The 26,020-nt window shown below is 42.2% G+C and overlaps 1 protein-coding gene across 1 annotated transcript; it reads left to right on the top strand.

Moving 5' to 3' along the window:
- The first annotated feature begins 3,369 nt into the window (after positions 1 to 3,369).
- Positions 3,370 to 22,318, top strand: SMIM13 (small integral membrane protein 13). The gene is made up of 2 exons (XM_010995632.3): positions 3,370 to 3,968; positions 18,130 to 22,318. The coding sequence occupies exons 1-2, from the start codon at positions 3,893 to 3,895 to the stop codon at positions 18,315 to 18,317; spliced, it is 264 nt and encodes an 87-aa protein (XP_010993934.3). The 5' UTR covers positions 3,370 to 3,892; the 3' UTR covers positions 18,318 to 22,318.
- The last annotated feature ends 3,702 nt before the right edge of the window (positions 22,319 to 26,020 follow it).

The following is a 26,020-nucleotide window of genomic DNA, read 5'->3' on the forward strand; positions in this document are numbered from 1 at the left end:
CTGGCAATTGAACCCAGGACCTCGGCATACTAAACATGCGCTCTACTACTTGAGCCATACCCTCCTCCCCACCCCAGGCCCAGAGAACTTGCATTTCTAACAAGTTTCCAGGTGATGCGGATTTTGCTGGCCCGGAGATCATTCTTTGAGAAACATTGCTTTAGAGCAGTGCTTAACATGGGTGCACATTAGAATCACCCGGCAGCTTTCAAAAACTACTGTACTTGGGACTGACCTCTAGAGATTCTGATTCATTTGGTCTGGCCATTTGTAATTTTTAAATCTCCCTAGTGTTACCTGAAAACTGGGTTCACTGTTGTTGGGTGTCGAGCCAAAAGCACAACTAAGCCAAAGAGCAGGAGAAGATCTGTTACTTGTAGCAAGTAAGGAGAACACTGGGGATCTTTCCCAACGCAGTGTCTCCATGAACAGCAAAACTGGGGAAGTTTTAAGCTAAGGGTACATGCATATTCATGAAGGGGCTTGGGCGTGGGCGGTCAACAGAGTCCAAGCTTTAGCTGACTGCTGTCAGGAGCGTCAGAAAAGGTCAGTATCATCATCCTTTAGGTTCCAGTTGATCTGGTGGTTGAAGCTTCAGACTAATTTTTACCATTGAAACAGAACTGGGAGTCTTGACAACTGATATATTATCTTTGCTATTGTTACTTCTCCTGCCTGATCGCAGTCTTTTGTTTCTGCATTCTTTTGTTCCCTTAAGATCATTAATTACTGAGACTTGTTAAAAGGCAAGAATTGTAGCCAGGCTTAGATCACAGAATGGCTTACGCCAAAAATGCATTCTCTTCTGTCTAGAAAGCCGTGCCTAGTTTTTTTCTCTGGGGACTCCAAATCTTATCTGCTTATACTAGGAAATTCGAAATGTTCATCTAGGGTTGAGAAACACTACCAAGGCTTAAAGGAGTGGCTAAGTTTGTTTGCTTCCTGTGGCTTTGTAAGCAGATCAACCTGAACCTAAGGGAGCAACGATGTTAACCTTTTCCAACCCTCCCGACTTCAATAAACTAGAGCTTGGACTCTAATGACCTCCCAAGCCCAAGCCCCTTCATGAATATGCATGTACCCTTAGCTTAAAACTTCCTCAATTTTGCTGTTGGGGAGATGCTGCTTCGGGGAAAATCTCCAGTGTGCGCCTTACTTGCTGCAAGTAATAAATCCTTCCTTCTCCTACTCTTTGGCTTGGTTGTGAATTTTGACACCCACCAAGAAGTGAACTCATTTTTCAGGTAACAGTTTCCATATTAGCTGCTCCCATTACCTGGTACACTCTTCCTCTAGGTCCTTCCATGGTTGGATCCTTTTTGTCATTATTCAGGTCTCCGGCTAAATGTCACTTCTTCCGGTAGATTTTTCCTGATCCCCTCAATCTAAAGTAACACCTCTATCTTTACCACATTGTCCTGCTTGTTCTCATTCTAGGAATTGGCAGTTTGTGAGATTTCCCTATTTACGCTTACTGCCTGTATCTTCCAACTATGACATAAATGTGTTGAGCATAAACGTCTTTGGCTTATTCACTGCTGTGTCCCCAGCACTTAGGACAGTGCCTGGCATCTATTAGGTATTCAATATATGTGAACGAAAGAGAAGATACAAAGCTTTAAAATGAATTCTTCCAGTACTGTATTCAACTGTTCAGCTGGATTTTAATAAAATGTGTTTTATTTATGCAATAGAATTGAACCATCTATGAAAAAAATTATCAGTGGATTTTTCGGTAAATGTAATTGCACTAGAGTCACTCTTTTCATAGGAACCCTGTATTAAATCTTCTGCAAAGTCATTATCCCTTAATGTATTTTGATATACAGTATTTGTTCATAATACTGCTGCTTAGGGAATACAGCTCACAGAATGGAGCAGCTGGGTATGACCAGGATCTATTTATTTCATCAAGGGATTGTTGCTCAGATTTGGTTTGCTTACTTTTGGAGACAGAGTGTTAGCAAAAACTGGGTTTGCTTCTTGGTGGGAGTCGAGCCAAAATTAACAACCAAGCCAAAGATAGGGAGAAGGAAGGATTTATTACTTGCAGCAAGTAAGTAGAACACTGGGGATCTTTCCCAAAGCAGTGTCTCCATAAACAGCAAAACTGGGGAAGTTTTAAGCTAAGGGTACATGCATATTCATGAAGGGGCTTAGGTGGTCAGCAGAGTCCAATCGTTAGTTGAGTGACATCAAGAGGGTCAGAAAAGGTCACCATTATCCTCCTTTCGGTTGATCTGGTGGTTGAGCCCCCAAAAGGGGTTTAAATTTTGCAAAACAGCTCAAGAAAGTGCTTCAGGCTAAACAGAATTGGGAGTTTACCACTGATTTATTATCTTTGCTATTGTTATTTCTCCTGCTTGACAAGAGTCTTTTGTTCTCTTAAGATTATTATTACTGAAACCTGTTCAAGGGCAAGTGCTGTGGACAGGCTTAGATCACAAAATGGTTTAGAACAACAACAACAAAAAGACTTCTGTTATGTCAAGAAACATTTCTTCAAGATCCTCTACCTTATCTGCTTTCAAGATGGCAGGAGAAAGAAATTAGAAGAGTGACAGGAAAACATGAGGATTATACCTGATTCCTTCTAAAAGTCGGCTACACAGTTATCCTCTTTTCTTCTGGGCTTCTTTAACGAATGAATGTAATCTGAATTGAAGAGTCTTAACTTCAGAGTACTTGAGATAATTAAAGCGTCTTGTGTCACAGGGGTTTGTTCAAGCCATTGTGGCCAAGTCTTCAGCTGTGGGTCATGTCACTTGGTCTCAGGGAAGCAGCTGGATTGAATTTACGACTCAGGCAAATTAAGGGCAAAGCAGATGTCCTTAAGTCCCTCACGGTTCATTTCAGAAATACATTATCTATGAAAACATAGAAGAACATCTGTCACGGGGAAAAAAGGGAGTTTCCATGCCTCTGGCTCCTCTTTGGCAGGGACGTTGGTATTTCCTCAAAAGTCCCAAGTATCCAACCTTCGCCCCCAGCAAAGAGGCTAGGTTCACATGTAACCAGTAATTCAGGCAGCTGCCTCCCCTTTCTTCCCTCTTTGTGCTTCGCCAGTCATGGCTTTAAACAAAACGACTTTGTGCGTGGAGTAATGGTTGAACTCACTCTGGCGCTTTGGCACAGCGCAGGAGGGGCAGCCAAGAGCACGGGTTCCGAGAACACAAACCCCTAGTTGGTACACGGAGGTTGTGGCTTGAGAAAACCAAAGGCAGAGTGGTGAGTGGGAGGGAGAAGCAAAGCAGCTGAGTCGGCGGTGCATTCTGGGAGTTGTAGTCCTTTTGGGGCGGCCTCCTCAGGGCTCCACCGGCTCCGCACTTCAACTCCCAGCCGCTCCCGCGCGCCGGAGGCAGCGAGCTGTGGGAGCGTTAGCTGATGAGCTGCCGCAGGGGGAGGGGGTCTGGGGCGGAGAAGCGCCGCGGCTGCCGCCGGGAGACGTTATCTGCGGTCCGTGGAGACCGAGGGACCCTCGGGCGGGCGACGGCGAGGGCCGTGTGGCCGCCGCGCGTTCCAGTGTTCGCCCTCTCTGCCATCCACAGGCGGGCGGCGTCCGCCATGGAAGCATATCCGGCCGCCGCCGAGGTCTCCGGGCGCCGCGTCCCCGGTTCCCCGGAACGATGAGGGGGTAGGAGCGCCCCGCGTTCCGCCTCCCGCCCGCGCTCCGTGGGCCAGACCGAGAAGGACGGTGGGTCGGCCGGCGGCCGCGGTGCCCGCCCGCGCGCCGTCCCGCCCCGCCCCGCCTCCTGGGGGCGCTGCCGGGGGGCGCCCACCGCCCATGCCGCCCCGGCGCCCCTCCGCGCCTGGCGCCGGCCGCTGAAGCCCCGGACGCGCCCACCGCCCCATTGCCCCGCCGCCCGGAGCCGGCCGCCCTCCGCCACCCAAGATGTGGCACAACGTCGGGCTGACCCTGCTGGTGTTCGTGGCCACGCTGCTGATCGTGCTGCTGCTGATGGTGTGCGGTGAGTGGGGCATCGCCGCGGGGCGGTTACACCGCGCGGTACGCGCTTCGGCTCCACTCGTCTGGCCGTCTTGCTGGTTTTGTGTGTTGAACAAGGGGGAAGAAAAGGGCTTGGGTGGGCAAGCGTTTTAAAATCACTTGTTGTCCGCTTTCTTCTGGGAATGAACTCAGGAAGTGTGCCCCTGACCCGCGGCAGGCCCGCCGGCATCCTGGAGAGGCTAGAACGGGATCCAGGGCTGGGCATCTTGACTCGAGGTTAGACCAGATCTTGCTTCACCCGGCAGCGTCTTGATTGCCGTTCTTACCACAGTCTGCCCAGATTTTAACCTTGGCCTGTATTCGAAGGTGAAGTGATTGGTTTCTCCTTTTTCCTTTTCACACGTTCTGACTCGGAGGATAATGAGAGGTTTCATTACCTTCATTTAATCAGGGACAGGGACAGAGCTGGGTTTGAAGCACATGTGAAATTGCTTGTTTATTTCGAGTTCGGGCTTAAACTCAGTATGAAACAGAAATGTTGAGACGAGGCAGAACTTAAAAAACACCGGCTATATTAAACTTCCAGGGTCAGGTAACCTAACTCTTAGTTCTGTAATAATGGTGCTAGTTTGCTGAATTTTTTTCTTTTTCCTTCTTGGAATGAGAGGACTACTTTCTTAAGGTATTAGCGCAATTGTAGATCTTCTTGATTTTTTTTTTTAATACACAGTAACGGATAACCACAGGTCTCTCAGCAAAGTGGCTGAGCAATTGTGAAAATTTAAGAAGTATTTAGAACCAGATGGTTCAGTTTATTTTTTTAACAATTAACAATATTGAAGTATAGTTTCAGGTTGCTGCAATAATTGGCCAGAATTCAAAATGATATAGGACTTACTCATGATTAATGTACTAAATGCTCAGTATCAGCCATGTTTGGAGAAGATATTTGTGCATATGTATGTATGTATATATATATATATATATATATATATATACACACACGCATATAGTGTTTATATATGTGTATGTATATTTTAAATTTTCTTGCTTTTACTAACGCACTAGAGTTAAAGCTTCTAACTTACAGCCTTTCTTTTCTGATGATAAAACGATTGGAAAGCCTTTCTCAGTTTCCTGCTTGTGTTGTCAGGATTTGGGGCTAATTGTAGATGTTTAAGATCCTTGAAGTAAGGAAAACCAGATCTTTGTGTTTATTTGGATGTGAGGAAGGAGGCAAACATATGCTTTCGTTTCTAATTTGAAGATGCAGCCCACCTGAGATGGGTCTGTGGCTTGTCAACCATACAACACTGCCAAACTTGCCTTTGGGGCATCAGAATGCCTAATTGCTGCATATATTAGACTTGCTCTCTCAGCTCAGACGCTATTTGACTTAAATGTTACTCACTTTTCTAAAAGTATCCTGCCTTAGGTTTCAGAAAACATTATGAAATGAGAGGAGAGGTGTGATAAGTAAAATAACGCCTTATTTTGATTGGAAGGGTCAAGACTAATAGCTCTGAGAAGTCATCCAAGCACTTTTTTGTCGAGCTAATGATGGGGTAGCTTCATCTTTGACTAGGAGGGGCCCAGGGCTTGGGGGAAGAAGGCTCCCATCAGATTTGAGGGAGAAACCAGGACATTGTATTAGTTTGCTAGATCTGCCGTAACAATATACCACAGACATTAAACAACAGAAATTAATTTTCTTGCAGTCTGGAGGTTAGAAGTTCGAGAACGTGGTGCCAGCAAGGCTGATTTCTTCTAAAACCTCTCTCCTTGGCTTGTAGATGACCGTCTTCACGTGGTTTTTCATCTGTGTGTGTGTCTGTGACCTAATCTTATATATTAGGACACCAGTCATGTTGGATTAGGGCCTCACCCTTATGAATTTATTTAACCTTAAATAACGCTTTATCGGCCTTGTCTCCAGATACAGTCATGTTGGGGGTTAGAAATCTAAGACACGGGTCTGCCCAAGAAACTCATAGCCTAGTTTATTTTTAGAACTGACCAGCTTGTTCACATAATGAGTTCCTATTTTCAAATTTCAGTTTCCTAAGGAGGTCTTCCTTCTCTTGTCTGTATTGATTGTACTTTCTCATCTTTCATTCATTCTAAAATATTTCCCACTATTCACTGAAGCTGCCCTTGTGAAGGTCAGTAACAAATGGCCTCTATTCCCAAGTCCATGGTCACTTATGAGTTCTAATCATACTTACCCTCATGCTCATTCTGTACAGGTGAGCATTCCGTCCATGAAGCATTTCTCTTAGCTTTTGTGCACTAGACTTTCATGGTGTTTCTTCCTACTGTAGTGGCTAATTACCTTTTCCCGGTTTCTCTTCTCCTAGAATTTAACTTTTTTTAAATCACAAGCTATGCTAGGAAATAAATTTTACATTATTCACAGTAGGTTCATAAGTATAAATTACATATATCAGTCAGTTTATATATGCATGTCTCTCTACCTGTTACCAGTCATCTTGGAAATAAACGTTTTACAGACAAGTACTTCTTGAGGTGCATGCTGCTTTCTATTATATTTCTATAATAAATTATGTTATAATATAAATATATATTTCTATTTTCCCCTTGCTTCTGTGCTTTCCCTATGGTATCTTATCCAGTCCTAAAGATTTAAATAATAACTATTGACTAAAATTGAAATCTCCAGATCTCACGCCTCTCCTGACCCCAGCTCATGCATCAGACATTTTTTTCTCCGTATCCCTACTTGGAGATCTAATAACCATCTCAAACTAAACACCTTTAATACAGAACTCTTGATTTCTACCACCTGTCTCTCCCTCCCACCTCAGCTGTTATCAGCAGCCAAGGATGTGGGTGTCATCCTTGGTTTTGCCCTTTCCTTTGCCTCTTTTAAGTGTCAACTCCATCTAGAAGTCTCTTCAGTTTTGTCTCACTTTTTTTCTTTCAGTTTAATCGAGATGTAATTGACATACAGCACTGTATAAATAAATTTAAGGTGTACAGCATACACACTTAACATATGTCATGAAATGATTATCATAGTAAATTTAGTGAACATCCATGATCTCATATAGACAAAATTAAAGAAATAGAAAAAACATTTTTTCTTGTGATGAGAACTCTCAGGATTTACTCTCTTAACGTCTTTCATGTATAAGATACAGTAGTGTTAATTGTATTTATCATGTTATATGTCATATCTCTACTTTCTTACAACTGAAAGGTTGTGCTTTTTGACCACCTTCATCCAACCGCCCTACCTCACCCCATAACCAAAAATCTGATCTCCTTTTCTATGAGTTTATTTTTGAACTATAATTGATCTGCAACACCGTTCGTTCCTATTACAGGATATAGTGATTTGATATTTCTATACATTTCAAAAAGATCACCACGATAAGTCACATCGGTGACTGATAGTTACATCGGTCACCCTACAAAGATAGTACATAATTATTGACTTTATTCCTCACACTAAATTTCATACCTGTGACTCACTCATTTCGCAACTGGAAGTATTTGTACCTCTTAATCTCCCTCACCTATTTCTTTCCTCCCTCCACCCCCTCCCCATGGCAACCACCTGTTTGTTCTCTGTATCTCTGACTCTGTTTCTGTTTAGTTATGTTTGTTTTGTTTTTTAGATTCCACATGCAAGTGAAATCATACAGCATTTTTCTTTCTCTGTCTGACTTAATTGCATTTAGCATTTTACCCTCTAGATCCATCCAAGTTGTTGCAGATGGCAAGCTTTCATTCTCTTATAAGTATAAAAGTAATATTCCATTGTGTGTATATACCTCCATTTATATATCCATTCATTTCCATTTGCATGGAATACCTTTTCCATCTCCTCACCTTCAGTCTATGCTTGTCAATCTTGCCCGCAGTGAGTTGAATCTGTGGAGGTGGAACCCATGGATATGAACCCATGGATACAGAGGGCTGACTGTATTTTACATGTTTGTTTCCCCCAGTTAGAGTGTAAGCTTAGTGCAGGCAGGGACCTTCTTTGGCTTGTTCACTGCTCTATTCCTGGATCCTAGAGACTAGTTAGTTCCTGGCATGTAGAAGGCCCTCGTATTTGAAGAAGGAACAAAGATTCTTCAATATAGATTATTAAATTCCCATTACAAATACTGTCTAAAGTGTGGTACAAACCAGGGTCGTCTCAGGATGGATAACCCTTGTATTACTCAATGACATATGCTTAGCGAACTCTAATGTTCAGCTGCTGTAGTGGAGATACGAGTGTCCAAAAGTTAATAAAGCTTAATCCCTGCTTTTGAGGGCCATGTGCTGCAGTGTGGAAGACAGTCACACAAGGTACCTAGTAAAACCTAGGCCTCTGAGCTCCAGTTTCACTTATAAGGCTCTGCTCCTTTCTCTGGTTGTTTCCTAGAGCTCAGAATCCTTCCCCAGAACAACTGCTTGTTTTCAGTGTGTGCACAACACCCAAGGTATTTACCTTCCTCATTCATTCCCAGTCACTTGGCCATAGGTCATACACCCATTCATTCTCCAAGTATTTGAGCATCTCTTGTAAACGTCATTCTGAGACACAAAGATAACCAAAGCCTGGTTCTATCACTAAATCACAAATTCTGGAAGTTGATACAACTTGGTTACTACTTTCAACAAGTGGCAAGAGTCTTAAGAAATGGCCCAGTAATGTAGGTACACTGTACTTTTATGTCAACTTGGGTGATACCCTGATATCACCTTCCTTTCAAGCAGAAACAAGCCTTTTCTTTTCCAAGAGCAGTCAGCAGTCACTGAGTTCATCTCCACGGGATAATAAAAATATATTTTTTATTTGGTCTTTGGGCCTCTGGTGCACAGCTCCCCAAACCCTTGGCATTTCCTGAGTCATAGGTGCATCTTTTGTTGTTGTAGCAAGCCTCTTCGGACCAAGCCCGAGTCTGTGCTAATGAAGCACTCAGGGTGGGGCCCCTAAATAGTTTCAGGATAGGGGATGGTCATCAAAAGGACCAAACATATGATTAGAGGGTGGGAAGTTTCAGCTCCACCCCTTGACCTCCTGGGAGGGAGGGGGCCTGGAGACTGGGTTATAAAAACTCTTCTACAGTGAGTATCGTGGCATCTCAAACTTAGCATATCTAAAACCACATTCTTGAGCATACTTTTCCTGCAGCCTTCTCTATCTCAGTCAATTGCTGGGAGGCCCCGCTGACCTCTCTGCCGGCCTCCCACACAGATGCCCCTTTTTCCTTACTCTGGTATTTTTTTCCTATAGTTCACTATCATTGGACAAATATGTCACAGTAAGGGTGGTATTTGGGACATAGTAAGGGCTCGATAAGTATTTGAATGAGGAGATAGATGATGACTTTTCAGCCCTTGAGGAGCTGGTTAGGATGAGGTTATAGATGGGGCAGAAGGCACCAGATTGAGGCACTTCATATGCATCCTTTGCAGAGTTTATGCTTTCTTCTGGGCAATGGGGAGCTACCTAAGAGTTTTTGGCAGTTACTTAGAGTCTCATAGACCTCTCTAGCTGAAGTGTATGGAGACTGGGAGGCTAGAAGCAAGGAAACCAGTTAGGAGGTTAATGTTAAGGGGTGATGAAAGTCTGAACTGAGGCAGCAAGTAGGGGCTGGGAGTGGTGGCGGCCTTCTGCTTGGAGGGTGACCCGGCAACAGGGACACCACTGTTGTCTGCTCCACCTGCCTCTGTCTAAGGGGCATTTGAGATCTGAAGCCTTTACGTGCTAGGAGGTGATCGGTGTGGGCCCACATGAGGCAAGGGCAGTAGTTATTTGTCTGGTGTGCAGGCCCTCCCTTCTCCAGAGGTTGGCTTGGTTGTGCCCCGAGTTCCCCCTGATTCAGCAGGCTGTGGGCCGACTGAAGTGTGCCAGGACCCAGTCCAGGTTCCCGCTGGCCTAACAAGGTCTGGGTGCAAGTGAAAGTGAACTTGGACCCCGGCTGATCCAGCTTTAAAGATACCAGCACGGCCACTTATTAGCTAAGCGACTTGAGCGGGGTGCTCAGCCTCTCTCATTTTAGCCAGGACGTGACTTTGTAAGTCTTAGAATCTGGGGATACTGAGGAGCGACTGTGTTTCTGCTTATCTGTCCCACATTAAGGCTCAGGTGACTAAATATGAATTAACTGGTGTTTGAAAGATGGAATTTCAAAGATTAAATCTGGTTTTAGACGTTTAAACTATCCATGGTTTAATATGGTTTTACTTAGGATAATGATAAAATAAGGTAAAATGTACAGGTCACAGAAAGTGCATGGTTTTTCCGCTGTGTGTCTTAGTTTTTGCATGGTGTGAGCCTCCGTTACGGTGTTGCAGGGAAGGGGCGAGAGCAGACCTTCCCTGATCTTCTGGATCATTTAGTCGTTAACCACTGAGTATAATGGTAGCTGAAGGCTTTTTGTAGACATTCGTTATCAGGTTGAAGAAAAGTTCCCTTCTATGCCTACTTTGCTGAGATTTTTTTTTAAAATCAGAAATGGATGTTGGACTTTTTTTTTTTTTCCCGTAATGCCTTTTCTGTATCTGTTGAGATGATCAGGTGGTTTTTAAGTCTGTTACTGTGATGAGTTACATTGAGTTCTGAGGGTTAAGGCAGCGCTACAATTCCTCATAGATTCCTCCCTTGTTTGTGATGCGTTATCTTTTTATAGGTCGCAGGGTTTACCTGCTAAATACTTAAGGTCTTGTATTTACATTCATGAGGAATATTTTTAGTTTTGTTAAGTGCCTTTGTCTAGTTTTGTCGTGTAGATCTCATCAAATGATTTGGAGAAAGTTCCTTTCTTTTATTTTTTGGAAGAGTTTTCATGAACTAGTATATTAGTTTTCTATCGCTGCTTTAACAAATTACCATGCACTTAGCAACTTAAAACAACATGCAATTATCAGCTCACAGTTTCTGTGGTCCAGGGTCTGGGTACTGCTTAGCTGGGGTCCTCTGCTCGGCATCTCACAAGGCTGCAGGTGGGGTGTTGGCCTGGCTATGTGTTGGCAGAATTCAGTTCCTTATGACTGTAGAGTCATGACAGCTTGCTTCTTCAAGCCAGCAGGAGAATCTCTCTGACACCAGGGAAGGTTCTGGTCTGTTTAAAAACCTTTCCCTTAATTGCGTTAGGCCTGACTAGGATAATTTCTCTTTTGAGTAACTAAAAGTCAACCAGTTGAGACTTTAATTACATCTGCAGAATCCCTTTACCCTTATCATGTAACATAACCAAGTAAGGAGAGTAACTACCCTATCACCTTTGCTGTATGGTCTGTTGGTTGGAGTCAATGTCACAAGTTCTGCCCCCACTCAAGGGGAGAGGTCACACAAGGGTGGCTTGACTGACTCCTTGAGGTTACTTACTAGGGTGTGTCTGCCACAGTTGGTATGCTTTCTTAAATGTTTGGTGGAATTAATTTGGGCTGGGACTTTTCTTTCGGGGAAAGTTTTTAACCGCAAATTTAGTATCTTTCATTTGGGCTAGTATTGGGCTATTCCGGTTATTTCTTCTTGAGTGAGCTTTTGTAATAGTTTTGTGTCTTTCAAGCACTGTGTTTATTTAATCTGAATTGTATAATTCACAAGAATAAAGTTAAAAATATTCTCTCACCATTTACTATCTGTAGAATCTGTGGCGATGTCTTTTTTTTTGGTATATATATTTTTATTGAAGTATAGTCAGTTTACAATGTTGTGTCAATTTCTGGTGTACAGCACAATGCTTCTGTCATACATGAACATACATATATTCGTTTTCATATTCTTTTTCACCATAAGTTACAGAATATTGAATATAGCTCCCTGTGCTATATACAGTATGAACTTGTTTATTTTATGTATATATTAGTATCTGCAAATCTCAAACTCCCAGGTTTCTCTTTCATTCTTGATACTGTTTGTGTCCTTTCTCTTGTTTATGATCAGTCTGGCTAGAGGTTTATAAATTTTATTGATCTTTTCAAAGAATCTAGTTTCTGGTTTTATTGATATTTTTCTCTATTTGTCTTTATTTTATTTCACTGATTTATGTTTATATCTTTATTTTCTACTTATTTTGATTTTTATTTGCACTTCTAGTTTATGAAGAAAGCTTAGACTATTGATTTTAGACCTTTCTTATATTTTAAAAAATAGGTATTTAACGATATAAATTTCTTTCCAGGTATTGCTTTTGAATTTTTTTTAAGCTTTATTTGGTTCAAAAATTTTTCAGTTTAAAATATTTTTTAGTTTCACTTGTGATTTCTCCTTTTGAACCATGAATTATTTAGAACATTATTATTATTGCCTCAAGTTACTTTATCAATTTGTAGTTTGATTTTCTTATGTTAAGGAAATGTATTTTGTATAATAAAATTTAAGAAGGTTTATACTTAATGAGACTAATTAATGGTCTGTTTTGGTGAATGTTCCACATATACTTGAAAAGAATGTTTATTCTACTGTTACTGAGTGGAATGTTCTGGACGTGTCAGGTCAGCTTGGTTGATAACATTGTTCAGTGTCTTTGCGAAAGGGTACCCAGCAGTTCTGTTTATCAGCTACCCTGTTATCTAGTAGGAATCTTAAGAGCCCTGAAATGGATCAATTGGTGAAATTTATTAAACCTTTAAATTTATGGTACTTTTTTGGTGTGTGTTGGAGGTGAGGGTTGGAGGATGGAGGCTGAATGGTTTCCTTGGAGTGTCTACTCTCGCCAGGTACTGTTCTAAGACATAGAGGACATAGTAGAAAACATAGATAAACCATACATTTTACTTCCTTAAGAACTTGTGTCTTAGGGGATGGCTTTATACAGTGAAGGATGGATGTGAGCATGAAGTGCTAAAGCAGCCATCCAAGAAAGTGCTGCACTGAAGAGATGCTGTAGTAGAAAGACGTAAAAATTACACGTTCATGATGCTTAAAGATCTCAGTGACAGTGGTGGCAACCTCTTGTCTGTGGAGTTTGCCCTGGAGAGGAAGAGACTGGAGTCTAAGAGATAGTAACAGTGGCTAACATTTGATGAGTGTTTATGAGCCAGGCATTTTTTTTTTAGCAATGTACACGTATTTTTATTACCACGTTGAATCTTGGAGGGTGGGGACTTATCTCCATTCATGGAAGAGGAAACTGAGGCAGATAAAAGTTAACCTGTCCAAGTATCAAGCAGGTTGCTGCGTCAGAATTTATGGCCGAGCAATGTGGCTCGAGCATGCCTCTGAGATATAAGAACTTGTTGTGGTCCAGTTGACAGATCGGAAAGGTTTGTCGTAGGATGGAGAATGGCACCGGGAGTGTGAGGAAGGGAACAGATGGGAGCGGGCTTGTTGAGGTTGAGTCTGTAGCACTGGAGTAAAGTGGGGGAGGGCCAGCATGCTGAAGCACGCTCCTTCCCACCTGGGGGACGGGAGAGGATACAGTACTCATTGCAGAAATATGGAAGTCATAAGAGGGAGCTGTTGGGCATATATACTTTTTAAAGGTGTTTTCAAGCCAACAAGGTAGAGATTCCTTCCTGGGGATTAAGAAAGGTAGAAAGTATAGATGAAAAATGTGGCCATCGTCTGTAATAGATGGATCTGTTGGAATATTGTGATCACCAAAAGGAAAAGAAAATGGAGAAGAGGAGAGGTTTTGAAAAAGGAACTTTAAAAATGTCAGTGTTTATTGGAGGCAGAGTTTTGGATGTGGAGGTATTACAGTTCAACACTGGGTTAATTCAGCGATGGCTTCTCCCGGGGCCTGTCTGCTGGCGTTGCCCTGTGTGTCTTTACAAAAGGGATGTGCGGTAGAAGGCGCTTTGAGGTTCTGTTTCACTTTGCCTACATCTTGGCCGTGGACATATAATCTTAGAAGTTGGCCTTAGCTGCCTTCAGTATAAAAGGAAAATAAGGTTATAAGATTCAAAATGGAAAAGAGCTTCATACAAATTGAGGTTGGTTTTGAGCCAGTCTGTTAACCATGGCTTAGATGGCACCGTGAAGGTAGGATTATGTTAGCATATTGGAGTGACTGCACAAAGAAGAACTTTTGGTTATACTGCACCTGGCTTTTGAACTAAAAGGATCTTAGATAGTGAAATGAAGTTCTCATTCCCTAGACAGTGTTTTGTGTTTTAGCCATACTTTCACTGTGAAAATATGGGAAATTTGATAACATTTTAAAATTCATTGCTGTTTTGCCGAGCTAGCCTTCTTCAATGGTTATGAGTCACTTGGAGCCTTTGTTTTCTTATCTAGAAAGTGAGATAATGACTCCTAGTCCCTGATTCAGAGGGCTAATGGGAGGGTTAAATGAGATATTGAATGTAAAAGCACTTTGTGAACTGAGGACTCTAGGATTACAGCTGGCCCCCGGGTGTGTGGCGTGTTGATGGTGACTGGTCGTCATTCAGGTTCACCTGCCTCTGCTGCCCTTCTGCCAGCACCTTTAGCTTGCGTAGACAAACAATATACAGTGTGTTTCATGAAATCCATCCTTTGAACTAATGCTTAGTTACCGGCATACGCAAGTTGAATGTCCTTTGCTTATCCCAGGATACACAGGGCAGCCAGATTTTCCGACACGCAGTGCTTACTTGTGTGAAGCCGGAGCAAGGCACAGACTTGCCTTTTAAACTATGAAAAACCGCAGCACTTGTCTTAACAATCAGTGTAAATTTCTGACTCTAAGTACACACAATTGTGGACAGTCCTTCTCCCCACTTCCAGCCTCCTGTCTGCTCTCCCTCCTTCCCATTTTTCTCTTTCAAGCCCAGGACAAGGCACAAGACACACACTCCCTAGAGTAAGAGTAGGTAAGGCGTTTCTGGTGTCTGCGTATCGGGTTTGGGGGGAGGACGTGTGTGAGCCGTACGCGATACTTCCCGAAGAGGTCCTGTGGGCGTGCAGGGAGCGGGGTAGGTCCCTTTCAGTCAGAGGTAGCCCAGGTTTTAGTGGTTATTCTTGCTCACCCCTGCTCTTCCCCAAAGACACAAACCAATCAAAGGTTTTGGTCAGACTTTGTCTAATAAAAGAATTGCCTGCCCGGCTCACGGGTGGTTTTTGTGGGAGTGACTCCTGTAGTGAAGACCTTCCTCCAGGAGCCTACTGCCTAAGAAATGCAGAGGCGACATCTTTGTAGGAGCTCTCTCTCCTGCCCTGTGCACAACCCTCCACCTCAAAAATCAGCCCTGAACTCTCACGGGTGGCCCCACAGCCATGTTCACTGCACCTGCTGCCCCAGGTGATGCACACTGGCCTTGGGCTGACGCTTGACCCAGGTTGGGACAGAGATTCTAGGCTGTTTTTTGAAGATAACCATGAAATCATAGAAAGCTGGGAAAGAGCAACTACGTGCAAGAGAAGCCTAGAAGGCCATGAGACAAGGGTGCAGAGAGAAGCAGGTAATGCCGAGAGAGTGACCCCAGGTCACCAGGGCCGCCTCCTAGTCCTCGCCCCTCGTGTCATGTGCTCTGTGAGCCTCTCCTGTAAGCGGGTAACAAACTCCCCCTTTCTGCTTAAGCTTAGTCTTAGGGTTTCAGTTACTCAAATTAGAAGTTGCTTTGTTAAAATAGCAGGGGATGAACTATGTATATGACTTTCGATTTTGTACCGTATTTATCATAAGATCAGTAGAAGTAAAACTCTATAGATGAATAGGTGGGGCCCTGTGAGTCACCTGCAGGAATGTGACATATACGGGAAGTACATGACAAGACAGTTTATACTGAATAACAGTTTGGCCATTAAACATGTGCAAAACACGTCCTCATGTTACCTGTCCCAAAATTAGAAAGAAAAAAAAAAGTTAGCTAACTTTGTTTCCACATCTGTGAACGCAGCCGGTGAGTGTTAGCAGCTGTATCTGGCATTGTCATCTCTCTCTTCGTTTCTTCTTTGCTAAGTCATGCTTTCCCTGCTTTGTACCCACTGGGGTTTTTAATAATGGCTCTTTTCCCAAAATGTCCTGTGTAGTTGTTTTTCCCTTCAAACTGCCTGGTGTTTTTAGTGTCGTCCCATATTCAGACTGTTAACACTCGTTGATAAACCTCAGCTGTAGAAGGAGCAGGAGCTCTCACCAGTTCCAAGTACCGGTGATGCGGAGACGCCCCTGCCCTGCGCCCTACTCCCGTCTCCCCGGAATTACAGCTGCGTAAGAACTTGGTCATCTGACTGCGGGAATAACGTGTCGAACCTCCCTGAATTTGGTGACTACCACTGCGGTTCTTGTCACCACTACAGTTTCCCTCTTCATTTTGCATTCCCACCCTCTCATGACAGTAGCCGTTGTGAAAAACCAAGCACGGGGGATATTTGTCCTCTGGGCTGTGCGGCACGTGAGCTCCATATCTATATTAGGGGGATTCTCTGCCTCACGGTTTTTGGGGAGAAGCAGTGTCACCTACCACACATGCCTCCGCCTCCAGCCCTCACACATCTTACACCCGGGCAGAGTGGGGAAGAGTAAGCAGACTTTTCAAGTTTGCTTATCTGCAGATTTGGGGCGTAAAAATGGAAGAGGTGTGAAGTCGAGTGCTTTAGCTGTGGGAGGGGAGGGGAGGTGGTGGCTGTAACTTGCTACTCCAAACTCTGGAGTTTTCCATTTGGCCACCACATTCGGAATTTTGACTTCAGATTGAATTCCTTACACTGTTTGGTTGCTGGCAGTTTTTTTTAAATCTTTTTTTGGATCTGTTTTATTAAAATTGGAGAAGACAGAGTTTGCAATCTAACTGAATGTCCTTATTAAATCTCCCCAAACTGACTGCTGAAGCAGTCTTGAGTTCCTTATTTTGTAGATTCTGTGCTGGGAGACTTTGCTTTCTCTTAAGCATCCCAAGGACACTAGTGTTTTTTGGTGGGAACCGCACTGGTGACAGCCCTTCAGTATAATCTATTTTCAGTCAAAGGACTTCAGTAGCCTCCCGTGAGTTTTCTAAATTTACGGTCATTTTATACCAAGTAGCCATCGTTGGAACCTTTGACCTTTATGAGGTCAAGACTACCATCATCTCGTTTATGATTCCCTGATGGTAAGTTAACCTCCATAATCTCTTCAGCACAGTACCTTGGGAAAATAAGTTCTTTTAACTTTTAGGCTGAATTCTCAAAAGTAACCTAAGAGTTAGGAGTTTTCCTTAGTATCTGTTTAAAATCAACTGGGCTTATTAACTTAGGCCAATTCATGGCATTGTGGTATTTAAAATATCTACATCTACAGAATAATCACAATTTACTCACCAGTTTCTGACTTGTTTTTCTCCTGATTTTTCTGATCATCAAAACCATGTATGTCCATTATGGAAAAATTGATATGTACAGAGAAATATGCAAAAAAAGTGTAGGTCCCCACGTTGATCTGCAGATTCAGTACATTCCCTATCAAAATGATAGCTGCGGTTTTTTTTTTTTTTTGCCAAAATTGACAAGATAATTATAAAATGCACATAGGACTGTAAGGAACTCAAAATAGCCGAAACAGTCTTGAAAAGAACAAAGTTGGTGAACTTACACTCTTGATTTAAAACTTAATACAAAGCTGCTGTAATCAAGATGTGGTGTGGCACGAGGACAGACAGACCAGGGAATAGAATTGAGAGTCCAGAAATAAAAACATTTATGATCACTTGATTTTTGACAAAGATGCCAAGACAATTTAATAGAGGGAAGAACCATCTTTTCAACAAATAGTTCTGGAACAGCTTGGTATCCAAAAGAAATAATTTGAGTCTCTCACAAAGAGTTAACTAAAATGGACCAAAGACCTACGTGTAGGAGCTAAAACTGAAACTCTTAGAAGAATGCGTAGGCTTAAATCTTCATGGCCTTGTGTTAGTGTTTCTCTAGATATGACATGAAAAGCACAAGCAACCAAAGAAGAAACAAGATAAATTGGATTTCATAAAAAGAAAAATGACAAATTAGGCTCTATCATAATTAAAAACTTTTGTACTTCAAAGAACATTCATAAGACTGTGAAAAGACAGCCCACAGAATGGGAAAAGATGTTTGCAAATCATACATTGGTAAGCACCTAGTATCAAGAGTATATAAAGAAGAAAAAAACAAAACAAACAAAAAAAGAACATATAAAGAACTCTTATGTAATCACATATATATTTAAATTATGCTACTGTTTTGTCATATAACTCCTCCATGCATGATTAACTGAAATGCTCTCAATTGATAATCCCGTGTATAATTTTTCTTAATATTTGTTGTCTCTTTTTAGGTTGGTATTTTGTTTGGCATCTTTTTTTATCAAAATTCAAGTTTCTTCGGGAACTGGTGGGAGACACAGGATCCCAGGAGGGAGATCATGAACCTTCAGGGTCTGAAACGGAAGAAGATGCTTTATCGTCTCCACACAGGATCAGATCTGCTCGCCAGAGGAGGGCACCTGCTGATGAGGGCCACTGACCCCAGCCATGGTCCTGTGTTAGTTCCTGACGAAAGGCACTGGGAGTTTCTCTTTTTAATGACCTGGCTTTGCAATTTGCTAAAAGTTTGAAGGACATTTGTTCTTGGATTTTAAGTCCAATTCAAAAAAAGATTTACATGTAAGCCATATGAAAATAAAGGGAATTAAACCAAATCGGACCATTGCCAATTTCATCATAAAGATAATATCCTGATTGTATACTTCTGCGCCTGCACTTGCTCTGGCACTTATTTTCTCGCACTGGTGTTAATCTGGTAAACAGAACAGGCTTGAACAACCATATTTTGTTAGTTCTGTGCTGTGCCCCTCCCCCCCTTTTTCCTTTGTCTGAAATTGGGACGCGCCTCTCGACCATCGCCAGCCAGGCAGCAGTCACGTCGCGGTTCTCCTCGCCTGCGCGTGTGTGAGCTTGCCACGGCGTCATTGCTATAGTGTTGATGTCGCATGTGTCGGGTTTAATTGACTTTTAAAAATGTCTTCAAAAAGATTACACTATGACTCAGCACTGAAACGAAAAGTTACCTTGTATGCAGAAAAGCATGGGAACAGGGCAGCTGGGTACACGTGTGACATCAGTGAAGCAAATAACCGTCGCTGGAGGAGTGACCGAAATTCCATATTTTCTTGTAAAGCAACGACAAAGTGCTTTACGGGACCTAAGAAAGGAAGATACCCACAGGCAGGCGAAGAGGTACTGCATTCTGTCAGGGAGACACGAGCCAAAGGACTGCCGATCACACGCCAAGCAGCGCAGCTGAAGGCGGGAGAAATTGCCAAAACCCTCGGAATAGATGAAGCAAAATTCTGAGCAATGAGAGGCTGGTATGATCGACTCATGCTTCAAGCAGGACTGTCGTTAAGGCGTCAAACATCGTTTTGGCCAAAGCTTCCTGCTGACATTCAGCAGAAGGCGTGGCAGAGCACTGTTGTAAGAGGTGACACCAAGGGTGCTGTGATCTGGAGGAGTGCAGACATCCGTGGCTGTGGTCTGAGTGATTCAGAAGTTATAATTTTACAACTTAACCAGCTTCTTTCATACACTTTCTTGACGTATGCACAAGACTGACGTGATCAAAATCCGCTTAACTCTGAAAGCTGTTTCAGTAAATATAGAATAAACATTCTACAGGCTACAAAGGCATTGTGTCATAGTTTAATTGCCTGTGTTTTTTCTTAGACATATGGTGCATCTTACAATTGATGGTATCTTAGGTTAGACCCCCAAAATAGTCTGTAAATTTATTTTTCTTTCTAGGAGAGCAGTAATTTATTGGGGAACTCAGTTCTGATTCTTATAATGTTAAAATAGTTATCCTCTGTGAGATAACATTTTGGGGGCACCCTATTCAGGACTGTAGAGTAGGAATTTGGGAATCCAGGAGCTGTCTTCTACTTGAAGAAGAGAAAGATTGGTCACTCCTTTTGTACAGGGGGACTTCACGCCCAAGGCATGTGTTGTGGAGGAAATACTTCACAGACAGTTCCGTGACAAGGCCTCAGAGGTACTGGGTACTGAGGGAAAAAATAAAAGAGTGGGTGAAAATGCCTGCTTTACTATAAAGTGATTCTTGCCAGATTCCCATGTTTGTCTTCGCTGAACTTTGGACTGGGCGTTTACTGGGAAAGAACCTTCCTGTTTAGTGTCACCTGCTTTATACAAGAACGAATGGCAAAGCCAGCTGATTTTATTCATCCAAGTTCTTTTTATGTTTTAAACCTTTGTTTCTCAAGAACTAGTCATTACGGAGTATCACCTCTATGATAAGTTGGTGTGTGATTTTGTTCAATACCTCATACTCCACGCCGATGGTTTTGTCTGTTGATTAACCGTTCACTTTCTCTGCCCCAAGGTGATGGACACCTCTGGTGTCATTGTAGCCCTTTGGATGCATTAAAAGGGAATTTATATATAGGGTATGACTTTACTTTTAAATATTTGCTGGGGGAGGTCCCCGGCAGCTGAGAGAGGGGCAGTCTTTCTGTCTTCGTTCTCTTACTGGATGCAGTTTTCTGTTTTTATGTGATTATACTGATTAACAGAACAGTGACACAAGTTTCAAGCATCAATTTTGATGCTTCGTACTAGTTAAATATCACATGAAAATGCTCATCAGTTAGAAGAAAAAATGTTTCTGTGTACTGGGAGGATATTTGAATTAGATCTTTCGTAGTCAGAAATTTTGAGCCGTGGAGCCCGCTTTGTAGTGGATGTCTTAGGTTTAGATAAACTAAGCAGGCCAGTGAACCTCCTACTGTGTCAGTATTGAAAATGATGGTTGATATAACCTCCCAAGTCTACAAGGGTCATCTACAAATTAATCCATGTAAAGGTGTACATGTTGGCATTATTTATGAATATTTATGCTTCATGGATGTCTTTTTAAATAGTATTTTAAGGAATGTTCTGCTTAACTTGCTTGGAAAATATACCCAGAGCATATTAATAGCTTACACTATACCGTGTTTTAACTCTTAGAAAAGTAGAAATAAATCACTGATGGCCAATCTGAAAATTTTACTGACTTTGTTTAAAGTGTTTTTCCGCCCTGCACTCCTCTTCCTCCAGTACCCTCACATAGTGCATATTTCTGAGGCCAGTAAGAGAGGCAAGAGAAATGGTTGTTAACACAAATACTTGTGTGGTAGCGTTTCTGTTCTTTTTCCTGTTGCAGTGCTTTTGTAGCTGACCTTATCAGAACTCGGCATAAGTGCATTTTCAGTTTCTTAGTAGGAGGTGGTCCAGCCTGTGGTTTATTTGAAAGCTTAGAAGGTTCTCAGCATTAAAAACACAAGTATTAGTCTTGTCTGAGTACTCGCAAATGTGATGGTGATGGTGATCAAGGATGCCGTCTTTTGAGGATTAATTCTAATTAATCTGGTGGGTGCTTTTATTTCCTTCCCAACCAACCGTTTCCAAATCTTTTTCTTCTTTTGCCTTTTGTGAAACTTGCCTGTGTCAGATTTATTGGTAGCATTGCTCTGATTTCAAGGCCAAAAACACTAAATATTTGTGTGGCACTGTTAAATAAGTTTTTTGATATTTACATAAAGCTAAAAACAGAATTCATCCAGTGGATTTTGTAGTGATGTTTTCATGGTGGAAACATAAATATGTCGTTCTGTGGTGGATAGCCAATTTTCCAGGCATGCTGACCCATTTCTTTAGATGCTATCAGATTTAAAAACAGCTTCAAATTATTTTGCTGGAAGTTGGGAATATCTTAAGGAATGGTTTCATAAAGTAGGGCATTTTAAACCAAAATGTGCTGAAAGATTGGAAAGTAGTGCATTTTTACTTAATTTTTGAAATTATTTCAAGTTAACAATACAGTGTTATTAAAGTCAGTTTTTCTTAAAAGGTATGTTTTAATGTAACATGTAACCAACGTAACTTTAGCTTTTGACTGGTAAGCTTCCAGTGCTTTTATATTTCAGGTTGACTTTAAAAAGCCAATGAGCAGTTTTCAAAGGTTATGGATTCCTAAGCAAATAATGGGGATAGTATTTTGTTATGGAGTCTAGAATTAAAGCACCTTGTATTGTCTGCTTTTAAAGTATTCTATAGTTTTTAACTTAAAGCCTAAAGAGAACATTTTATCTTATATTAATAAAAATTACCTTTTCCATTTGTTACTATACACCTGCTGCCTGTTTTATGACCAGTGTTTACCCTCCAAGTCAGTTCTATGCATAACCGTTCACCAAATACTGCTGCTCTGGTTTCTTAAAGGAAACATTCTGTGCTATGCTATGATGTTTTGTCACCTCGCTGCTTGACAAATAGGTTTATAAGGAGTTAGAACTATATGTGTTAATAGTACTTTTCTATAACCAGATGTAAAATTAGAGATGAATGTATGTACATGATTATTCACTGTTACTGTTTTAAAACTGGTCAACACTATATCTAAAGCTTCTGTGGTTTGTGTGATGTTTTAACTTTCACTCTAAACTGCACAGAATAAATGAAAATGAAAACAGAAGTTGTGTATGTTTCATTGATAAAATATAAGAAGTATGAAGGGTACCTTGGACATGAGGGATTTGAACACAGCCATTTCTCCCAGCGGTTCACTCTTCACCTCGATTGTCAAACTCTAAACATCTGTAAGAACTGAGACAAGATAGCAGTGTTCTTAGTGCCATGAAAGTAACTGACTTGGAACCTAAGGTCATATATCATTCGAGCTAATTTACACTTAACCGTCTTTAGCCTTTTTTCTTCTCATACTTTATCCAGTACCTTCAAGATTGTTTTGATAATCTGTTTACCCTAGATCATGTCGCACATTTTGTTAGTATGAACCACCAGGAAGACTGAGTGAGGGAATCTGCCCAAAGCCCAGTAAAAAGATCAAGGGATGCCTTTGAAACCCACTTGAGATAGGAGACCATCAATTGCAGTGGCTGGGTGCCAGGTTTTGATTTTTCTTCAGCAGTGCTCAGATGCCAAGAATGTGAAATGGAAAAAGTGGACTATGCCAGGGTCAGGCTTTGTAAGGTCGGAATGTCTAAAGGGCACAGCCATTCACGAGTGCTGGAGACTGGCCCTGGGATTTGGGCTCAGTTGTAAGAGAAGTCAGATCAGTCAGGCAGTGATAAATCAGGTGAATGGGAAGGATGGAGATTGAAGAGAATTAAATGAGTATGACGTGTGTAATGGATAGAATAGGAAGTTGGGGGCGGGGGGCGAGACCAAGATTTTAGAGGGGATGCAACCATAGAAAAGGAGAACCTGAGAACTGGGGCATGTTCTAGGGGATCGTGTGGACTATCCGAGGGGCCGCTAATACTTTGGAATGATGGCTGGAGTTGGGATGGAAAAGATGACCATGACCTGGGGACTAGGTCGGGGACTTGGAAGACTGATCTTAAGGTCTGGGATGTCAGGTGACCCTTAAAAGGAGGAAGGAGTTTCCTGAAAATGAAGGAGGAATGTTCTTGGGGAGCTGCGAGGATGCTTTCCCTTCATCCTGGTCCGTGTCCCCCTCCCCCGCCCCCCCCCCCCCCCCGGCAACTCTACAAGCCAGTCTGTGATTGTCACGTACAGTTAAATACTTTGGTTATAAAAATGTTGATGTTTCTGAAGAATTTTTGGGGGGAAAGGGGGAGGGGAAAGGAGGGAAGGCAACAGAAGCTTCTCTAAGAATCTTACGAGGAGCAGTGGTTTCCAGGTAGATGGTGGGAAGAGGATTCTGGACAGAAGAAGGGGCATGTGCAGAGTTAGGGCTGAGGGAAGGTGCCTGGCTTGGAGAGCCCTCGATAGCTGATTACTCCTGGAGTAGAGAGTGATTATGGGCTACAACATTTTGAAGCTGGAGAAGTAGGAAAGATCTCGGTCTTCAAAGACCTTGTGTGCAGTGTCAGCGGCTTTACCACTGAGGGGCTGCTCGTGGGGGCACCCGGACTAAGCACAGACGGCTCAGAGAGCTCCTGCCGACGGCAGCAGGGAGTTCTGACTCGGAGACACAGTGGAAGCAGGGCATCTCTCACTGTAGTCCTGCAGGTGCGGAAACAGAAAGCTGGTGGCAGGCTTGAAAGGACTGACGGCCGTGGGGAGTTTGAGCACGTGAAGAATCTACAGGACTTAAGACTGGGTTGTGGAAGCTTGTGACGGAGGAGAAGTGAAGGATGACTTCAACGTTTGAGATGGACAGCGTTGAGGGATGTGGGAAGAATTAGGCTTGAGGTCGGCCGAAGGGAGGTGTTAGATGAGAATGCAGTTTTGGGCACACCTGTTCGACTCTGAGGTGCTTATAGGCCAGTCGGTGGACAGGAATACTAAACAGTTGTCAAAACAGCACGAGGGCCGTGGCTGAAACACTCAGTGATCGTCAGTGTGAGAATGCCACTGAAGCTGTTGGCAAAAACAGGATCTGCTAGGGGAGAGGCCAGAATAAAAAGAGACCCAAGGAGTGTCAGTATTTAAAAGGCTGGTAAAAGGAAAAGAGGTCAGGAGGGACACTGAGAAGGACGGGTGAGAGAACCAGGAACACATCCTGCAACAGGCAGTGTGTGAGGGGCAACACAGAGAAAGCACAAGGGTTAATCTGATATATAGCGAAGATTGATGCTGCTCAGATCTGATTATTAAGAAATTGTGGCAACTTGATTCTTGCAGGCGTCCATGCAGAAGAAGATGTGGATCTCTGCAAGGTGACAGGACAAATTGAGTAGATATTGACAGGAGTCCATTGGACAGGGTTTGGTGACTGATTAGATATGGGAGGTGAAGGGCAAGGATGAATCATTGATGGAGGGCTGACGGAGGATGTGGGTGGAACCTGTCTGAGGGGACAAGTCCTAGTACGTGTAAGACCAATGGAAGTGGCTTCTCTGAGGATGAAGTCAGGACCCCTGAGTTCCTACCCAAATGCTGTAACTTGATAGTTGGCAGTTTATTTAACCTCTCTATTCTGATACTGTGTAGGGTTGTTGTAAGGAGTAAATTTGTAAAAACACCTGTTAAGCATATCCCTTAATGTATAGTAAGCAACCCTTTCTCCCCACTTCTTTCCTGAATTCTCACTCACCTTTGTAACCGAGGAAGGCTCCTAATGACAGCTGGGCCCAGGAGCTGGTCAGTTCACTGAAAAAGTCAGTTGAAATGGGGAGTCCCCAAAACATACACATTCTTCCTTACTCTATTTTGAGGAAGGCCAAGGCTTTTTTTCACTGAATATAGAACCATTGGAGTTCAATGTCACTTTTCTTTGCCAGTCAGACCTATGATTTGGTGATCTTTAGTTTTGTTCACTTAAAATTGGAACAAGAACGGAAACTTACAAAGATTTTTACTGTAGTATTTTTCTCTCTCTTACAGTTGCCTCACTTTTAACATCAAGATTTTTAGCATCTTGCCTTTATCACGTTTTTCTAAAACATTCAACTACATTTTCATAGAAACAGCAAGCCTTTCCGCACACTTATATTTCATTGTAATATTTAATTATGTAATTATAATATCAGAGACAATTGAAATAAGCAGGCTTGGGAACCATTTTGGTTAGACAAGTCATTTGGTGAGAAAAATGTGAGCATACAAGATACTAATTTTCTATTTTACTTATTTATATTGAAATATAGAGTTGACTTACAATATTGTGTTAGTTTCTGGTGCACAGCACAGTGATTCAGTTACACATATATACATATTTTCTTTTCATACTATAGGGTATTGAATATAGTCCCCTGTGCTATATGGTAGGACCTTATTGTTTACTTTATATACAGCAGTGTATATCTGCTAATCCTAAACTCCTAATTTATATCCCTCCTTTCCCTTTGGTAACCATAAGTTTGTTTTCTATGTCTGTGAGTATGTTTCTGTTTTGTAAATAAGTTCATTTGTATCATTTTTTAGATTCCATGTGTAAGTGGTGTCATATGGTATTTGTCTTTCTTTCTGACTTCACTTAGTATGATAATCTCTAGGTTCATCCATGTTGCTGCAAATGGCATTATTTCATTCTTTTTTATGGCCGAGTAGTATTCCATTATATAATTATATATATAAAAAATATATATACCACAATCTTCTCTTTCCAATCATCTGTTGATGGACTCTTAGGTTGCTTCCATACCTTTGCTATTATAAATAGTGCTGCTGTGAATATTGGGGTGCATGTTGTGGGTTCATCACCAGTTGTGGGTTCTGGCCAGCAGAAGTCCCACTGAAACG

The sequence above is a fragment of the Camelus dromedarius genome, chromosome 19, assembly GCF_036321535.1.
Source record: "Camelus dromedarius isolate mCamDro1 chromosome 19, mCamDro1.pat, whole genome shotgun sequence".
In the NCBI taxonomy this organism is placed as follows: Eukaryota; Metazoa; Chordata; class Mammalia; order Artiodactyla; family Camelidae; genus Camelus; species Camelus dromedarius.